At 40.3% G+C, this 19,863-nt stretch overlaps 1 protein-coding gene and 1 non-coding gene across 6 annotated transcripts in view; both read right to left on the bottom strand.

Annotated features, from left to right (window-relative positions):
* Positions 1-8,539: 8,539 nt before the first annotated feature.
* Positions 8,540-19,863, bottom strand: part of NOP58 (NOP58 ribonucleoprotein) — a 28,383-nt gene continuing 17,059 nt past the window's right edge. For all 5 annotated transcript variants that reach the window (XM_036319561.1, XM_036319562.1, XM_036319563.1 and 2 more), the window contains 7 exons: positions 19,661-19,787; positions 16,659-16,822; positions 15,323-15,457; positions 14,962-15,023; positions 12,861-12,994; positions 9,085-9,254; positions 8,540-8,820 (listed from right to left, as the gene is read on the bottom strand). In XM_036319561.1, coding sequence (XP_036175454.1) covers positions 8,770-8,820; positions 9,085-9,254; positions 12,861-12,994; positions 14,962-15,023; positions 15,323-15,457; positions 16,659-16,822; positions 19,661-19,787 — 843 coding nt within the window. In that variant the 3' untranslated portion in view covers positions 8,540-8,769. The remainder of the gene's footprint in view (positions 8,821-9,084; positions 9,255-12,860; positions 12,995-14,961; positions 15,024-15,322; positions 15,458-16,658; positions 16,823-19,660; positions 19,788-19,863) is intronic.
* LOC118662351 lies at positions 19,435-19,518 on the bottom strand. Its single transcript, XR_004969730.1, has one exon. It is a non-coding gene; the product is annotated as a small nucleolar RNA SNORD11 (small nucleolar RNA).

The following is a 19,863-nucleotide window of genomic DNA, read 5'->3' as shown; positions in this document are numbered from 1 at the left end:
AGAAAATATGCTGGAAGAGAGAAAGGTACTCTTTCCTCTGATCTATTATTTCACTTTGTGGAATATTTTAGGACTAAAAATATATTTTCATTGATTTTAGAGAGGAAGGGAGAGAGAGAGATAAAAACATCAATGATGAGAATCATTGATCGCTGCCTCCTGCACACCCCACACTGGGGATCGAGACCGCAACCCGGGCACGTGCCCTGAGCTAGGAATTGAACCCTGACCTCCTGGCTCATAGGTCAATGCTCAACCACTGAGCCACGCCAGCCGGGCATTTTCGGACTTTTGAGAACTTGGAGAGAAAGATCATGAGTAAAAAGTAAAGGTTTGGAATAACATAACAGACTTAGGATGTGTATGAAAGGACCAGGCTTGTTTAACCTTAAAATGAACTAGGTAACATACCATGCTCCATCTCCACCGAGGAAAAACGTAAAAAGGGGCTGCAGTTGCAGAAAAGGGGGTTCTGGTTAGATCAGCAACTTTACACTTCTGGCTGTGGAACCTTTCCTTTTAACAAAACAGAACCTGGGGGCCTAACATGTGAAAGAGCGAAAAGAAGAATGGGGCCTACTGAAGCCTGAGTGGGGGTTGCCCATGTCTGCCAGCTCTTTCTTCCCTCAGAGGACTTGCCAAAGCAGTTTGAAAACCAGTGGTTTAGGTCAAGTCAACAAACTATAGCCAGCTGACTTTTTTTGTATGGACCATGAGCTAAGAATGTCTTTTCCATTTTTAAATGGCTAGGGGGAAAAAGAATTATTTTATGTGCCATGTAAAAACTGCATGGCATTCAAATTTCAGCGTCCACAAATGAAGTTTTACTGGGACACAGCCACGCTCATTTGTCTATGGCGACAATGGCAGAGTTAAGTAGTTGTATTAGAGATCTTATGCTCTGTAAAATCTAGAATATTTACTGGTCCTTTGCAGAAAAAGTGTGCCAAACTCTGGTTTAGATGGAAAGCTTTATGATACTGTACTGTTTTTAATATGTGATAAACCATTTATGTGATTTCTTCCTTTTGAAGGCATTAAAGTCAGGCAAGGCTATGGTTTACGAGAGGTCCTGACTATATAGAGTAGAAATGACTGGTCTCAAACCACCCAGGATCCCTGACAGTCTGTCCCTTCCAGCCCTGGGAGGCTGTGGTTTCACCCTTGGGCTCCAGCCAGTCGCCTGCAGATGGCTAAAGGGAAAAGAAGGCAATGACCTGGCAGTATGCCAACCTCCCCAGCCCTCCCTTTCCCAGTTTGGAGCCTTGAATTCCTGGCAGTTAAGAAAAGGATTTCCTTCAGAAGAATACAATGCAGTAAAGCTCTGGCCAGTCATTAGATTTCACAGGGTGGGAAAACATCTGTGATTTGGGAAGAGGAAAGAAAACCCAGTCTTAAGCACTGATAAGAGATGGTGCTGAGGAAGACTATGAGAAAGGAATAAAAGCACGTCTAGAACAAGTGGAGAATGATAGAAAATCTTAACATCTCTTAATGCTTTCTTTGAAATCACCTATCATTTTTAAAAAATATATTTTTATTGACTTCAGACAGGAAGTGAGAGGGAGAGAGAGAAACATCAGTGATGAGAGAGAGTCACTGATCGACTGCCTCCTGCACGCTCCCCACTGGGGATTGAGCCCACAACCCAGACACGTGCCCATGACCGGAATCAAACCCGGAACCCTTCAGTCTGCAGGCCGACACTCTATCCACTGAGCCAAACCAGCCAGGGCAAAATTACCTATCATTTAAGATCAAATCAGGTCATTTGCATTAATACTTAGGACAACTCTTCTGTCTCCAATCTAGCATTTCACAAACATTATGTTTCTCTGATATATTAAAGAGGTGGAAGCTGGAATTATTTTCTGTCACCAAAATGAGGATGAGCCCTGATCGGTTTGGCTCAGTGGATAGAGCGTCAGCCTGCGGACTGAAGGGTCCCAGGTTCGATTCCAGTCAAGGGCATGTACCTGGGTTGCAGGCACATCCCCAGTAGGGGGTGTGCAGGAGGCAGCTGATCAATCTTTCTCTCTCATCTATGTTTCTAACTCTCTATCCCTCTCCCTTCCTCTCTGTAAAAAATCAATAAGATATATTTTAAAAAAATGAGGATGAGACCTTAATACTGTTGGGGCCAGGGAAACTACCCCCTCACCCCTTTAGTTATTCCAGCTGGTCAAATAAGTCAAATGACATGCAGCAGATTAACAAGAGAAAATAAATTTTTTAAAAAATATATTTTATTAATTTTTTACAGAGAGGAAGGGAGAGGGATAGAGAGTCAGAAACATCAATGAGCGAGAAACATCGATCAGCTGCCTCCTGCACATCCCCCAATGGGGAAGTGCCCGCAACCCAGGTACATGCCCTTGACCGGAATCGAACCCGGGACCCTTCAGTCTGCAGGCCGACGCTCTATCCACTGAGCCAAACCGGTTTCGGCGAAAATAAAATTTTAATTCATGCACATAAGAAATTCACGTAAGCATGAGCATTCCAATGAGGCAAAATGAGGTATATATGCCATTTTGGACTAAGAAGACAATAGGCAATTCACAGGTAGATGAGAAAGAGCAAACATCCGGTAAATAAATTCTTGCAGGGCCACCCAGAAACAATGGGCCACAAAGGGGAATCTAAGGAACATACTGTGTCAAAGTGAATGTTATTTCCCTTCCTGAAGCAGGTTTTTCTGTCTGAATCTCTTTAGGCAGGTAAAGGGGAGGTAACGAACTCTTCTTCAGTTTGTTGGGTTTTAATTGTTTTCTTTTTTTTTTTTAAATATATTTTATTGATTTTTTACAGAGAGGAAGGGAGAGAGATAGAGAGTTAGAAACATCGATGAGAGAGAAACATCGATCAGCTGCCTCCCGCACATCCCCTACTGGGAATATGCCCGCAACCCAGGTACATGCCCTCGACCGGAATCGAACCTGGGACCTTTCAGTCCGCAGGCCGACGCTCTATCCACTGAGCCAAACCGGTCTCGGCAATTGTTTTCATCTCAAAATAATGTGCATGCGAGGGTGGCACTTTCTGGGGACATTCACTCCCAACCGCCACAATACCTTCAAAACCATGGGGCAATTTCTCAGCCTGAGGTATAGTGACTAGTAACTGGGGACTAAGGGAGGGCATGTGTGGGGAACTGATAAATCTCAAGTAATTTTTTCATTTATTTTTGCTCTTTAGTGAAAAAGGCGTGATTACAGTGGTGAACCACAAAGCTATAAAAAAAGATATATCCCTCATGATCTCCACAGGGGAAAAAGGGAACAATAAAACAAATAGGCCTTGGCTGGTTTGACTCAGTGGATAGAGCATTAGCCTGCGGACTGAAGGGTCCTGGGTTTGATTCTGATCAAGGGCACATGCCTGGGTTGTGCGCTCGATCTCCAGTGGGGGATGTGCAGGAGGCAGCCGAGCAATGATTCTCTATCATCATTGATGTTTCTCTCTCCCTTTCTGAAATCAATTTTTAAAATAATAAAAAAATAAAACATGCCGAAACCGGTTTGGCTCAGTGGATAGAGCGTCGGCCTGCGGACTGAAAGGTCCCAGGTTCGATTCCGGTCAAGGGCATGTACCTGGGTTGCGGGCACTTCCCCATTGGGGGATGTGCAGGAGGCAGCTGATCGATGTTTCTCTCTCATCGATGTTTCTAACTCTCTATCTCTCTCCCTTTCTCTCTGTAAAAAATCAATAAAATAGCCGAAACCGGTTTGGCTCAGTGGATAGAGCGTCGGCCTGCGGACTGAGGGGTCCCAGGTTCGATTCCGGTGAAGGGCATGTACCTGGGTTGCGGGCATGTCCCCGGTGGGGGATGTGCAGGAGGCAGCTGATCGATGTTTCTCTCTCATCGATGTTTCTGACTCTCTCTCTCCCTTCCTCTCTGTAAAAAATCAATAAAATATATTAAAAAAAAAATCAATAAAATATATTTAAAAAATAAAATAAAATAAAATAAAACAAATAGCCAGTATCATAGCTGTTAAAAGACTTTCTCTAAGCCCTAGCCAAGTGGCTCAGTTGGTTGGAGCATCGTCCCATTGACCAAAAGGTCATGGGTTTGACTCCAGTCAGGACACATACCTAGGTTGAGGGTCCTCAGGGGTGTGTAGGAAGCAATTGATCTTTCCTTTACTCTCAACATGGGTGAGGATTTATTGTTGTTGTTTTTTTAAAAAATATAATTGATGTTTTACAGAGAGGAAGGTAGAGGGATAGTTAGAAACATTGATGAGAGAGAAACATCGATCAGCTGCCTCCTGCACATCTCCTACTGGGGATGTGCACGCAACCCAGGTATATGACCTTGACAGGAATCGAACCTGGGACCCTTGAGTCAGCAGGCTGACGCTCTATCCACTGAGCCAAACTGGTTTCGGCTGGGTGAGGATTTAAAAAAAAGACTTTCTCGTCCTAGCCAGTTTGGCTCAGTGGATAGAGTGTCGGCTGTGAACTGAAGAGTCCTGGGTTCGATTCCGGTCAAGGGCACATACCTCGGTTGTAGGCTTTAGGGCGCATGCAGGAGGCAACCAATCAGTTTCTCTCAAATCAATATTTCTCTCTTGTCTTTCCCTCTCTCTAAAAACCAATGGAAAAATACCCTCAGGTGAGGGTTAAAAAAATGTTGAAAAACAGATAAATAGTAATTTAAAAAAACTTTCTCTAAAATCGTTTAAGGTTACACTAGCTGCTGAAACAAATAAAAATATTAGGTTGAATCATATTACGTTTTTACAGGTAAAAAAATATCGGCAATTTCATGGTTCAAGCTAACATAACCCAACGGTATCAAAAATTTCTTTTTCTATAATGTCCAAAATGGATGTTCCTGATTAGTGGATAGCTGTCCTCCAAGCCAGTGGTGGTGTTTACCGTATAGCTTCTGTCTCTTAACACCTGGCTCCCAAGATTACTGTTAGTCTGCATCAATAGAGGGGGTCAGAATAGGGCACTGACAACTTTATTTTTATGGACCAGGCTTCCAAGTGGTGTGCGTTACCACCACTACCATTCCACTGGCTCGAACTCAGTCACCTCTAACTACAAGGAAGGCTGAGGAATATAGTCATGTTCCCAGAGATAAGAGAAATGGGTCTGGTAAATGGCTGACTGGTGGTTACCACAGAAGGTTCCCTAATGCCTCCGAGACTTCTCCCCTGCAATACTTAACTCTTGGGTCTTCCGTTTTAAGTATAACAGACTTTGAGTAATACTTTATACGTGTTCAGTTTATAAGAAATTCTTGCATAAATTATGAGTTTCCAAGAGCCCAAGGAGATAAACAATTATTTCCATCTTCTAGATGAAGAAATGAAGGCTTAGAGAAGGCACATGCTGACTTGTCCAAGGACATGACGATGAAACCAGCTCCTAACAGCAGCAAGGATACTAACTTATATAGTACCTTTTGGCTTATGCAACTTTCGTGTGTATTATTCCTCTGACCGCTACTGCAGGGACCTCCCATTCTGACAGTTTGTGGCCTCTCCATCATGGCTGCTGGTTATTAGTATGTTGCTGACCCAGCAGATTATAGGATATAAATAGATGCATTTGTCATTTCTTGCTGGAGTCAGACACATTTACCCCTGATAGAAACCAAGGCCTTCTCTGCTTCTGGTCTCAGGTTAGGAAGGCAGGTTTGAGGCCGTAAGAATTCATGTGATGGCTTACCTACACCTCCTTCTATGGTTCGGCCTGGCTCTCCAGGTGAACACCAAATTGCCAAAACTCAAAGGATGTTGGGAGAGCAGTCTCAGTGTGGGGCTATGGGACACAATGGAATGTACCTGCCAAGAGGTAGCTCTCTGCTGCTGCTCTGCCGTTTTCTACTTTCTTCAGTGTGCAGTCTCTTTTCACAGATTTCTCTTCCATAAACTCTAATTGCACTTGTTTTCCCTTTCAAAATGTATTTCTGATCTTCTATTGAGACCTCTGCTTCTGCTCCCCTGCATTCCCACTTCTTTAAGCAAGCAGGGACTGAAATAGCAACATGACCGTCTTCCTCTGGAGGGTCTGAGGTTCACTTTGTGAACTACCTGAGGGTAGCAGCTGCTACAGCTTCTGCATCTTGGAGTTCTCTTGGATACTTAGCAGGTACCTGGTCTCTGGCGGGTGTGTCAAATGCTTGCTGACCAAGACTGTTGTACAAGTATCTTAGAATTTTCAGAGATAAAGAACTCAGAATTAAAGCAAAATAAATAGCATGCTATTGCTTTAAAAAAATAAGACTTTTAATTATGATCACTTTCAAGCAAACAGAAAATACAATGATCAACCATATACCCACCACCACCACGTATTTCAACAAGATTCCAATTGTCAGGCTGTTAAGAAAATGTGCCAACACAGAGTAGCTTGCACTTGTCAGAATCATAGAGGTACAGCGGGGGAACAGAAGATGAGCCAAAGCCAAGTCTTAAAAGATGGCCTTTACAGCCTTGAGAAGCAACAAGTGGGCAGAGAACTGCAAAAAGTTCTGAGGGTGGGCTCTGAAGAAAACGGCTCAGCCAAGGCCTTGGTAAGCATACTGAGGACCCAGAAGACAGTGGAGAAATATAGAAGTTAGTTTAAACCAGAAAATATAAAATTACAATTTTGAAGAGAAGGGTGTAGAATGCAATGAAGAATGAGTTAAGTTTTTAAGCAGGGGTTATTTTATGTGGTGGTCACAAGAAAATTCTTCAAATTTGCTGATCAAAATTAGGTATATAAAATTCACCTGAGCTTCCCATTTCAGCCTACGTTCCCAAGGCTCTTTAGAAGGACCAGTGCTTCAATTTTAGCACAAAGAACCCTAACTTCCCATTTGGTTAGTGCTTTAAACAGTTCAGACTTTGGCACTTAAAGCTGAGAGCTGTTGATGGGAAAAAATATACAAAACAAAAAGGGGTATATATAAAAAAAGCCGATAGCTCTGTGATTCAACTTTGTTTTCCCCAGGCCTGTAGAAAACTCAAATTGACTAGGACTTTAGTGTTCTCAAAGTCTACTTTACTTCGGACAGAAAGCTTTGACTATACTGCTCTTAGCAGTCCAAATACCACTTTCATCTAAAAGTTATTCATCTAAAAGTCAATAAAGTGTCGGGGTACTACTGGATGAGGCAAAATGACAACATTCTCTGGGTAAAAATAAATAGCTTTATGTTATAGAAATTTGTCTACAGATGGCTACATGTACTTCATGCAGCATTTACTTCAATCAAATACCTAAATTTGAAATGCATTTACATCTCTTAAAGTTTGTATCATCTTAATTTCTATAAACCTTATGACAGGTAAATGTTGACCATTATTTATATATAGAAAATGAGGGGGGGGGCGTGTTTGGCTCATTTGCCCAGCGTTACATTAAAAGCAGAAGTGGAGCCCTGGCCAGGTAGCTTGGGTGGAGCGCTGTCCCATACACCAAAAGGTGGCAGGTTCGATCCCTGGCTAGAACGCATACCAACTGATGTTTCTCTCTCTAAAAATCAGTAAAATATATCGTGTAAGGATTAAAAGAAAAAAAAAGGCGGTGGAGGTGTAACAAAGATATAATCATTCTAACTAGCCCAAACCCTTGAATGCTTTTGCTGAATTGGGTTTTAGCATGATGTCCATGGCATACAGAGATGCAAGACGTAACAATCCTATGAGAGTTGTGACTATCATGGTAATACATGGCTGTCAACCAGGCTGCTGTTCACATATTAAACACCATCTTTTAGAAATAAAAGATTTCTCTTTGGTGTTCTGTGTCCTGGTTTATACCTCACACCTACTAACATATTATTTTTGCTCAGCTTGTTTTTCCCTTTACCCCCTTTCTTAATAAAATGAGCCTGTATTACCCTTTATAAAAAGTCCCTTTAGCTTACTTTGGAAACAATTCAGGGCCTACATTAAGAATTATTTTGTGCCCTAATTGGTTTGGCTCAGTGGACAGAGCATCGACCTGTGGATTGAAGGGTCCCAGGTTCAATTCCCGTAAAGGGCATATGCCCAGTTTGCAGGCTCGATCCCCAGTGTAGGGTGTGCAGGAAGCAGCTGATCAATGATTCTCTCTCATCATTGGTGTTTCTCTCTCTCTCTCTCTCTCTCTCTCTCTCTCTCTGAAATTAATAAAAATGTGTTTTTTTTTAAAAAAAGAAAAAGAATTATTTTGTTCATCTTTTGGAATTGCAAATAAGTAAATAAAGATAGGAACATGATCTCTTTCTTTCTGAAGAGATGCCCAATATTTTTGCTCACCTAATTTAAAAATTTTTAGCACAAAACCCAGCTTTATTTAAATAAATTCAGAGGCAGAAAGATAGCAGAGAAGGAAAAAAATGAAAGTCCTAAAGAGCAAGAGAAACATAGAGATTCTTAAATTGGTCCATCTAATCAGTGCCTTACAAAAGGCTGTTTCAAATGAATGATTCACAGCTCTCACTTTTCAGATATGCTTATCAAAAACAGTAACCATCAAACACCAAATAAAATATAGAAAGGGCCAAAGGTTCTCTACCTAAAATAGAGATCACAGAACTGCCTCAAAATACCAAGAAAATATTTTTATTTGTATTACAAAGACTAAAAATAATGACATAATAAAGTTAACAGAGTTGATGTCAAGACACAAGTAGGTTTGAAAAGCTATAGATGAGTAACCACTTTGTTTCACTAAACCTCTGTTCCTCCTTGATTATCTTAGGGAGCATCTCTGGCATACTCTTGACTGAATCTTAAGCACGATGTATCCAGGTGATCCAACTGTGATTCCTTTCCATTAGTCCTCATTACCTTTCTTCTTCTTCTTTTTCTTCTTTTTCTCTGGACTCTGAAAATAACCAACAAGAATGCTTTTGAAAGAGTTGTAAATGTATGGATAATAAATTTTTCCTCATACAAAGCAAAGTAGATCTATTTCTCTTAAAAATAAATTTAAGTGAGAGATTAACATTTTAAAATATAAGAATCATCTCTAAGAAAGCTATCTGTAGTAGATCATATTCTCTCCCTTACTCAAAGCAAATCCATTTTGTAGTGAGTCTAATTTTGAGAAATAGTCTTTTATAGTATTGGTAATCAAAAACAAACATACAGGAACCGCTGTGCTGGTGCATGGTTCTTCCTCAGAAAGCGGTTCTTCCTTAATGTGTTTCTTCTTATCCTTTTTCTTCTTCTTCTTCACAGATGTCTCCTGTTCTTCCACCACTAGTACTCCTTCTTCTTCCTCTTCTTCTTCTTGCTCTTCTTTTTCTTCTACTTCAACTGAATAGGGTAAATATAAAGATACAACAGTTAACATGGTATCAGACCTCAGTCCCCCCAAACCTTTTGAATCTTAGTCTCCTCCTGTCATTCTGGTCAATTATCCAGAGTTTATTAACACTCACCTAGTGCAATACCACTAACTTTACAAACGATACAAAGCTCAGAGATAAAATAAATTACCCTCGATCATGCAGCTATGCACAGAAATTAGAATTAAGACAGATCATCTCATCTGCAAATCCACTATTTTTGGGAAAATAGTGAATCACATCAGAAATGATTAAGAGTTTGTGCTATGGAGTTAAAACATGCATTAATTCAACCTGAGCAGTGGCCCTGCGTAAGTCATTTAACTTCTGTCAACTCAATTTCCTCATCTATAAAGTGCAGCAATGCACATCTCAATGGACTACTAGGATGTAATGAGATAACACATGCAAAATACTTAACACATCAGAAGGAAGATTTGGTAATAGGTAGCTATCATCAAGACAGTCTTTTTACACAGAATCAGTGCAAAGGATAAAAATAAAGCAGGAAGGGCCTAGTGGGTGTGACTCGGCTGGAGCACTGATTGTCCCAAGCAACAAAAAGGTTACAAGTTTAATCCCTGGTTGGGGTGTGTGTGGAAAGCAACGGACTGATGTTTCTCGGTCTCTAAAATCAATAAACATATCCGGGTGAGGATCAAATAAATAAATAACGAAAGAAAGTAGGAAGAGGAACACTGAGGAAGGTGATGCATGTGGACATTTACACAGAAGTTAAGCAAACACCTAACAGAAGTAAGGAAATGAATAATGCATGAAGGTTGCCCTGGTTGGTGTTGTCCAGTGGTTAGAGTGTCGGCCTGTGTACCCAAGTCTCAGGTTGATTTCCGGTCAAGGGTACATGCCTGGGTTGCAGATCAGATCCCCAGACCCAGAAGGGGTCTTGTGAGATGCAACCAATTGATGTGTCTCTCTCACTATCTCTCTGCCCCCCTTCCCTCCACTCTCTCTAAAAAAATCAATGGGGAAAAAAATCTTTGGGTGAGGATTAACAAAAACAACCAACCACCACCACCCACCCACCCCCATCCCCCAATGAATCTTGAGGGAAATATTCCAGGTAGAACAAATGCTAAGGTTATTTTGGAAGAAAGGGGTGGATGGCAGGTTCAGTGAATAACAAGAAGAGCCAGTGTGGCTGTTACATTAAGAAGTGGTAGGTATGATAGGTGGTTAGATTCTGGGCATATTTTCAAAGTAGAATCAAGAAGATCTGCTGCAAGAATACATTGGGTTATAAGAGAACACAATTCAAGGATAAGCAACAGAGTGGAAGCGGCAAGGATCCATAAATGTTAAGTTTGAAAGGCTTATTGGGTATATAAGTGAAGATACATATCTGGAGTTTGGTGCTTTCAAAAGCTCCTAATGAATTGAGAGATCTCCTTATTGTTCAATAAAAAAATAGAAGCATAGGAGTTAAATGTTTTCTTCACCTAGAGCAGGAGCCCACATTTGTTCACAGTATACTTTTGACCACTGAGCTATTTAGAAACCAAAAATTAAACCAGTCATTGCTTTAATGCAGAGGTCCTCAAACTTTTTAAACAGGGGGCCAGTTCACTGTCCCTCAGGCATTCCACACATGCGCACTGCAGGCCCGGGACTAGTCGGCTGCTAAGCAGGACAGGCAGAGGCGGCAAAAACACCCGGCGGGCCGGATAAATGTTTTCGGCAGGCCGGATAAATGTTTTCGGCGGGCCGCATGTGGCCCGCCGGCCGTAGTTTGAGGACCCCTGCTTTAATGCCTGTCTTGCTAGACTATGTGGTAGGCACTCAACATAGGTCCAGTTAATAAAAAGGGATACTTGCAAGACAGCCTAGTACACTGGAGACTTTTTTTCTTTTTCTTTTTAATATTTTTATTGATTTCAGAGAGGAAGAGACAGAAAGAAACATCAATGAGAGAGATCATTGATCGGCTGCCTCCCACACACCCCCCACTGGGGATTAAGCCTGCAACCCAGGAATGTGCCCTGACTGGGAATCGAACCAGTGATCTCCTGGATCATAGGCCAACACTCAACCACTGAGCCATGCCAGCCCCCGCCCCCCTTTTGATTTCAGAGAGAGGGAGAGATACATACATCAATGTGAGAATCATCAATTGGCTGCATTTTGCACACCCCCTACTGGGGATCAAGCTCACAACCCAGGCATGTGCCCTGACCAGGAAACAAACCATGACCTCCTGGTTCATGGGTCTATGGCTCAACCACTGAGTCACAACGGCCAGGCTGAAGAGCACCTGTTATTTTTATTTATTTTTAAATATTATATATTTATTTTAGAGAGAAAGAGGGAGGGAGAGAGAGAGGGAGGGAGGGAGGGGGAAGGAGGAAGAGGAAGAGGAAGAGGAAGAGGGAGAGGGAGAGGGAGAGGGAGAGGGAGGGAGGGAGAGAGAGAGAGAGAGAGAGAGAGAGAGAGAGAGAGAGAGAAACATCATTGGTTGATTCCTGTATATGCTCTGACAGGGGATTGAACCCACAACCTTGGTGTATGGGGATGATGCTCTAATCAACTGAGCTACTCAGCCAGGACTATTTTTAAATTTTAGCCCTAGCTGATTTGGCTCAGTGGGTAGAGCATTGGCCTGCAGACTAAAAGGTCCCAGGTTCAATTACGGTCCAAGGGCACATGCCGGGGTTGCGGGCTCACCCCCCCACCCCCCACCCCCCCACAGTGGCGTGCAGGAGGCAGCCGATCAATGATTCTCTCTCATCATTGATCGGCTGCCTCCTGCATGCCTACTACCAGGAATCGAGCCTGCAACTCTAGCATGTGCCCTGCCCAGGAACTGAACCGTGACCTTGTGGTTTATAGGTGAATGCTCCACTGAAACACACCAGCCTAGCTAGAGAACACCTTTTATTTTTTTAGTTAATCCTCACCTGAAGGTATTTTTTTCCATTGCTTTTCAGAGAGAATAAAAAGGTTGGGGGGGGGGGGGGTTAGAGAGAGAAACATCTATGTGAGAGAGACACATCAACTGGTTGCCTCCCACACTAGTCCTGACTGGGAACAAACCCGAAACCCAATCCTTTGGTGATCAGGCTAATGTTCTAACCACTGAACTATGCCAGCCAGGGCTGGAGAGCCCCTTTTAAATAGCATTACTAAGATGGTAGGCTGATAGTATATTAGCACTCTAGTCCATTCAATGTAAGAGAGAAAAACACCTCTGGCTGGCTCAATCCTCCATTTAACCATGTAACAAAAAGATCTAAATAACTCATTTAGAAACCGCATATTTTTTTTTTCCATTTTAAGCTGATTTTCAAAATAGTTCATGTGGTAGAAACCAAAGTTTTGGTTTGATATACTTAGTGTAATAAACAATTCCACATGTTCATAGAAATGAACCCCTATGAAATCTGATAAATTTTACAATGTCCTAACTATTCTCAGAGAACACGATGGCTTATTAAAATAACACTAACTTTCAATATGGATGATTTCACAATAAGGTTCAATGGCACAAATTTTACCAAGACTTATGAAGTCTGTACTTAAGGAATAAGAGTATAAATGACATTTAAAAATTCAAACTAACCTTTAATTTTAACCTTAGCTTTTTTTGCCTTCTTTTCAATTATTTCATCCTCTTGATCTACCTGTTCTATCTTGCGTTTTTTAGAACAGGTTGGCAGTGTGGAGTCACCAGAAGGATCATAAGTCTTCACTTCACTGAAAGAATCAAGGAATTTAAGAAAATCTCTACAGATATCTGTAACTAAAATAATCCTAGAGAGGTTTAAAAGAAATGCTATTAGATAACACATAAGCATAAAATGCTGTTTCAGTTTAGTGGCTTTGGGGCAGTTTATGAAAACTAAGTTTCCAAAAAGGTAGAGTGTTTTAATATTTTCCAGGAAGGTTCATCACACTTCAAGAGAAGTGGTAAGCTAAATGAAGTCTGAATCAAGTGACTACAGTGTAGAAAAATATTTATCCCTGGCCGGTGAGGCAGTTAGAGCATCGTGGGTTTGATTCCCTGTTAAGGGCATGTACCTGGGTTGCAGGTTTGATCCCTGACCCTGGTCGGGGTGCATACAAGATGCATTCTCTCTCATATCCATATCTCCCCCCATCCCCTCATCACCTCCCTTCCACTTTCTCTAAAAATCAATGAAAAATTATATCCTCGGGTGAGGATCAACTAACAAATAAATAAATAAATTTCAATCAGCAAAGGGGAAAAAATCTCTTTACACCAAATCATTATACCAGGAAAGTAAAAACTGAATCAATTTAGGTTTTACAATATAAAGTAATTCAATGAAAACCAAACCAAACCAAATGATCTCAATCAAGTTTAATACAGAAGGCTCATCTCAAGAGCCCAAAAAGTAAAGGAACAAGAAGGGGATATCTACACATAAATCCTTAAAACCCAACGACTGCTTTGGTTCTAACGTAGCACAAAGAAAAAAAAAATGGAAGCAAGGAGTGCTAAAATGTGACATAAATCTCATAAGTGCATGTGTTTAAAGTTGTAAGCATAGAATATTAAAAATTTATACAAAACAAGCTAAAGAATGGTCTGTTTCTTGAGTTGCAGGCTAATAACTAACTTTTAGAGGTTAAAAATTAAAACCGTAATTTAAAAACAAAGATCCACATTTGTCAACTAAGAAATTTGGAAAATTTACAAACTATAAAAGAAAACATTAATGCCTAGCCAGTGTGGCTCAGTGGTTGGAGAGTAACCTATGAACCAAGAGGTCACTGGTTCTATTCCTAGTCAGGGCACATTCCCAGATTGCAGACTCGATCCCCAGTAGGGGGTGTGCAGGATGTTTCTCTCATTGCTGTTTCTATCTCTCCATCCCTCTCCCTTCCTTTTTCTCTAAATTAAATAAACACATAAAAAAAAACAAAAAACCACAAACACATTAATGTCCATACTGAATACATAAGGTTTCTTTTTAGAATAAAACCATTTTTCTGAATGTGTATATTTAAATACATATACTTACAACTGTGATATACTGTATATTGCTTTCCCCACCCATTTCTTTTTAAATTCTTAAAGAATTACAAGATTCCTAAAAGTAGAATTTATGGGTTAATGACTAGAAACATTTTTAAGGCTCTTGATGCACACTATCTAACTGCTTCTCAGAAAAGCTGTCCTGCATTCATTCTACTTCCATCATCACAACCCCATCAGTACTAAGCATCACCTCAAATAATAACCAGAACACCTCTCCCCACACATATCTTTTATAAATTTTACGGTTAGGTATGAATACTTAATCATGTGTCTTAGCCATTTTTATTTTTAGACTTTTCTTTAGTCTCTTTTTAAAGATAAAGATGTTGTTTAACTCTGAATTTTCTTTTTGATAAATTGTATACTATACAGGAACTATGAATGCCAAATATTTACTATCAATATTTGGAAATGAGTAGGGTAAATATTAAAAAAGCCAAACAAATATACAATATGTACTTATTACAACAATATAAATGTGTGTATTTGATTAAAAAACAGGACTGAATATGAAAAACTATAAATGGCAAAAAAAAAGGGGGGGATGGCATTGAGGTGCTTCAGTTAATAATAATAATAATAATAATAATAAAGTGCTGTCAACAATTAACATTTAAATAAACAGGAACTGTCCTCCATCTCCCACACATGTACTCACCTTTTATGTTCATATTTTTCTGCTTTTGCTAATGCCTTTCCTGTCCCACTTATTTTCCTTATCTAAGAAAAGAAAAATTATTTTCTATGATAAGATCTTATATAGTATATACTCTAATACATCAATTCTTGTTAAATATAAGGGAAATTGTCAAAAGTAGACACAAAAAGAATACTAAAATGTATCACAATACTGTTTAAAGGGGTCAATGGGGGAAAAAGAGGGACATATGTAATACTTTAACAATAAAGATTAAACAAAAACAAAACTGTTTAGCAGGTGAATTCAGTATATAACCTCCTCATAGTTGATTAACTTTTAACAGGTAACACTTCTACAACAGGCAGGGTGTGTTTCTTACCCCTCTATCTTCAATGGCCCTCAACCTCGCCTCTAATTTGGCTCTGTTCTCAACTCCCATCGCAGAACTGGAATCTTCACCAAAAGCATCATACCGGATAGCCAAAACAGTTTTGGCTGCCAACATTCGGGAAATCTAAATAGAGAACTTGAAGTTAGAAACATTCATGCTAGGATTTTCTTTAAACCAGGAATTACAAAAGCATTTTGAATCATACAACTCAAGCCACCTATCTTATATTTAAATCTTTGCTGCAATATTAACCACCATCGTTTTAGTGGATAAAAAGATCTTTAGTAGTTGTGTCTAAAACCAGTTCAGACTATTCTGCGAATGCCCTCCTTTAGTTTCTACTCACTGAAATTAATTCTACATGAGGACAACCAGAAAAAGTGCAGCCCCCTTTTCAAGCTAATTAACATTTTATTTTATCAAACTCTTTATTACTACCACTTTGCTCTGAATTTTATAAAATTTTAGTTTCTTTTAAAATATTTGCCCTATAAAATAGACACAACATCACTGCACAGGGCTATTCTTTTTTATAATTCGCAAAATTATAAAATTGATGCTAAGTTGGTTTCCTGCCACTGTGAACACTTTTGATGTACCCCTTACCAATGGGTGATTCCTATGAAAATACTGACACAGGAAATAAGATGGCTTTAACAGGACCAAAAGTACTTTCTTTAAAACTGTTCTTTCAGTATACAGAGTGCATTTTTAAAAAAAATATATTTTGCCGAAACCGGTTTGGCTCGGTGGATAGAGCGTCGGTCTGCGGACTGAAGGGTCCCGGGTTCGATTCCGGTCAGGGGCATGTACCTGGGTTGCGGGCATATCCCCAGTGGGAGATGTGCAGGAGGCAGCTGATCAATGTTTCTCTCTCATCGATGTTTCTGACTCTCTATCTCTCTCCCTTCCTCTCTGTAAAAAATCAATAAAATATATTTAAAAAAAAATAATAATAATATATATATATATATTTTATTGATTTCTTACAGGGAGGAAGGGAGAGGGATAGAGAGTCAGAAACATCGATGAGAGAGAAACATTGATCAGCTGCCTCCTGCACACTCCCTATTGAGTATGTGCCTGCAACCAAGGCACATGCCCTTGCCCGGAACCGAACCTGGGACCCTTGAGTCCCCAGGCCGATGCTCTATCCATTGAGCCAAACCAGTCAGGGCCAGAGTGCATTTTTTAAATTTAAAGAATTCACCATTCTCTATTTAATGAGAATAGAAAGATTTATTGCATACTAAAGAGTATGAGGAAAAATGAGTTGTTTGGAGAAAAAAAAGAGAAAGTCTACCCCAGGAAAACGCTAACTCACCTTTCCCTTGTGTTTGGGACTTGTCTGGCCTACGAGCGAAGCGTGATAAATGAGACCATACTTAGGGGTATCCCGTCTAGACTTTAGAGCTCTGAAGAGTGCTTTTTCTGCTCCAAGAATCTGAACTGTGGAAGCTGCATGTTTGGCCAAATTCAAAAGAGAACCTTCAAGAGAAAAGAAGTAGCTACAATCACTTTTTAATTATTTCAAAGTCCCATGCCTTAAACACAGAACCTACAGTCTGGTATTACAGCCACCAGAATAAAAATCTGATGTAATACAAAAATTTTCTAAGTCTAGAATTTCCTAAAAATCCTGATGCCTCAGCATTTGTGATTCTTCCATTAGCATCACAAGCAAAAGTATATGGTGAATGTCTGTGACAAACTGAAGATTGAGCTTGTTCAATTTTACATATTTGCCTGAGAAAGGGTTTTATTATTTTGCATTCCATTAGCATACCACAAGATCCTATATAATAAAAGCCTAATATGCTAAGTGTCTGGTCGTTCAATTAACCAAAGCATAATATGCTAATGATACGCTAAGGCCCCTCAACGGCTCACTATGACTCACCACCAGGGGGCAGCTACTCTAACCGGTAGGTGAGCTTGGCTGCTGGGGTCCGGGCAATAGGAACTGAGCTGAGCGAAATGGGCCGGACACACCCTGGAGTTCTCCCACAGTCCCTCCAAGGCCTTGATCGTGCCCCAGTGGGGTCCCTCGGCCTGGCCTGCACCCTCTAGCAATCTCAGCTGAGGGACAACCCCCCTGAGTGCATGATTTTTGTGCACCAGGCCTCTAGTATAAATATAAACATACTTATTTACAGACAATCCTCAATCTAGTCTCTGTTTTTTGAGATTTTGGATATCAAATATACCTCAGATATGAAAAAAACACACAACAATCCCATAAAAGTAAATGGAAACTTATTAGGACACCTTATAGAACCATGTGATAAACTCCAAACACTTATTTACCACTGGTTAAGATATGGATGAGGAGATATGTTTGTAAGTACACAAATTGGGTATGAAAAGTTGCTGCTTTGTTAGATCTGCTAAAATTTAGATAAACCTATGAAATTTTGGGTGAAGACAACAAAATCATCCCAAATGATTCTATCCTTATAACTGGGGATATTTGATGACATATTTAACCAATGAAGTATCTATTCTAGTTTAAACACTTTGCTGTAGGTGACAAATTAAGATCTGTGATGGATTATTACATCTCCAATAATATAAAATAATGAACCAATACCTTACTATATTTAAAAGTATTCATTTACATAGCTTTTGAAGCACCCATCTTTACGATACCACCATATACAGTGAGTTTTATTTTAAGTTCCTTATTAAAAATGTTTTTGCATGTCAAATATATTAAAATATACAACAGCATATTCAATTGTGAAACACATTCTTGATCAAGGTTTATATAGTCTGACATTTCCGTCAACAATAGACCACATATATGGCAGCAGTACACCATATAGTGTAGGAGGCTACACAATCTAGGTCTGTGTAAGTGCACTCTATGATGTTCGTACAATGTTGAAATGGCCTAACAATGACCAGTTTCTCAGACTGTATCCCTTTCATACAGTAGGGCAGGACTGTAAGCATCATCACCTGCTGTGATTTCTCAAAAGTATTCAAATTTTGATCCAATCAGTTTTCAAATTTTCTTTCTATAATCCTTACCTGAGAACATGCTTAGGAGGAGGGAGAGAATGATAAACATCAATTGATTGCCTTCTGAATGTGCCCCAACCAGGGATTCAACCCGATACCCAGGTATATACCCTGACAGGGAGTCTTACTGGGAGCCCTTCGTGTACAGGACTATTGATGTTAAACCAATTGAGCCAGGGTGGCTGGTAATTTTATTTTCCAATTAAAGTTGACCTTCAGTGTTATTTTGTATTACTTTCGGATGTACAACAATCACATACATTACACAAATGGTTAGACAATCACATACTTTACAAAATGTTCACCGGACATTTAAGTACCAACCTGGCACCATACATAGTTATTATGTACTAGAGGCCCAGTGCACAATAATTTGTGCACTGGCAGGGGGGGTGTCCCTCAGCCCAACCTGTGCCCTCTCACAGTCTGGAACCCCTCGGGAGATAACCCCCGGTCGCAGATGGCAGGCCCGGATCCCGCACTGGGTTGGGCGGCCAGTCAGATGGTGCTGCCGCCCGCCCCGCTCACCCTGCCCCACACAAGGCAGGCCCAGGATCGCGCTGCCAACCACCCTGGGCAACACATGACAGGCCTGGATCCCATGCTGGGGCAGGCAGAGGCTCGGGATTGCTGCGGCCCGCCCCGCACACGGCAGGCCCAGATCCCGCACTGGGGCGGGTGGCGACTAAGAGACTAAGAATTGCTTCGCTGCCGCCACCCCGCCTGGATCTGCCTGCGGTATGCAAATTAACCGCCATATTTGTTGGTGGCTAATTTGCATATCACTCTGATTAGCCAATGGGAGGGGTAGCGAAGGTATGAGGAATTACCATGTTTATCTATTATTAGATAGGATTACTGACTACATTCCCTATGCTCTACTTTTACTTCCTTGGGACTACCTTGTAACTACCAATTTGTACCTCTTAATTCTTTCATATTTTTCACCCAGCTTACGAGCCCCCCCTGGTAACCATAGTTGATGACTTTTTATTATTATAAAATGTTAACTGATTGCATCCTCCTGTATTCATCTGATTATTCTAATTAACAGCAAAACTTCTGACAATGGACAAGTGTCTCAGAAGAGGTAGTGACTAAAGATGCCTTCATTATCCCAAAGGAAATCAGGCATACAAGTAAAAATCATCATCGAACACTGGTCCTTAGCCCTCACCCACATATTACCTACCTCTATTTATTATTTAATTTCTTTAATAACTGTAGTTTAAAGATTAAAAAAAAAACCCTTGCTAGAAAAATACTCAATACCCATATTACAAATTACATTAAAATCATCACCTGCATGAGCAATGAGCCGTGCTCCAACTAATTCTCCAACCATGACTGTGACATTGGGTGCAATGGCCATCATTCGATTTTGTAGGTATTCATAGAGCTGTGTTCTATATTCTGAGATTTCAATCACCTAGTATAAGGAACAAAATGATTAACTCGTAAATGACTAAGAGTACAATTTAAAATTTACATGTCTAAAACCTCAG

Source organism: Myotis myotis, unplaced genomic scaffold (assembly GCF_014108235.1).
Source record: "Myotis myotis isolate mMyoMyo1 unplaced genomic scaffold, mMyoMyo1.p scaffold_m19_p_8, whole genome shotgun sequence".
NCBI classification, from domain to species: Eukaryota; Metazoa; Chordata; class Mammalia; order Chiroptera; family Vespertilionidae; genus Myotis; species Myotis myotis.
The sequence above is the reverse complement of the archived record's forward strand: the minus strand, read 5'-3'. Positions and strand labels throughout refer to the sequence as shown.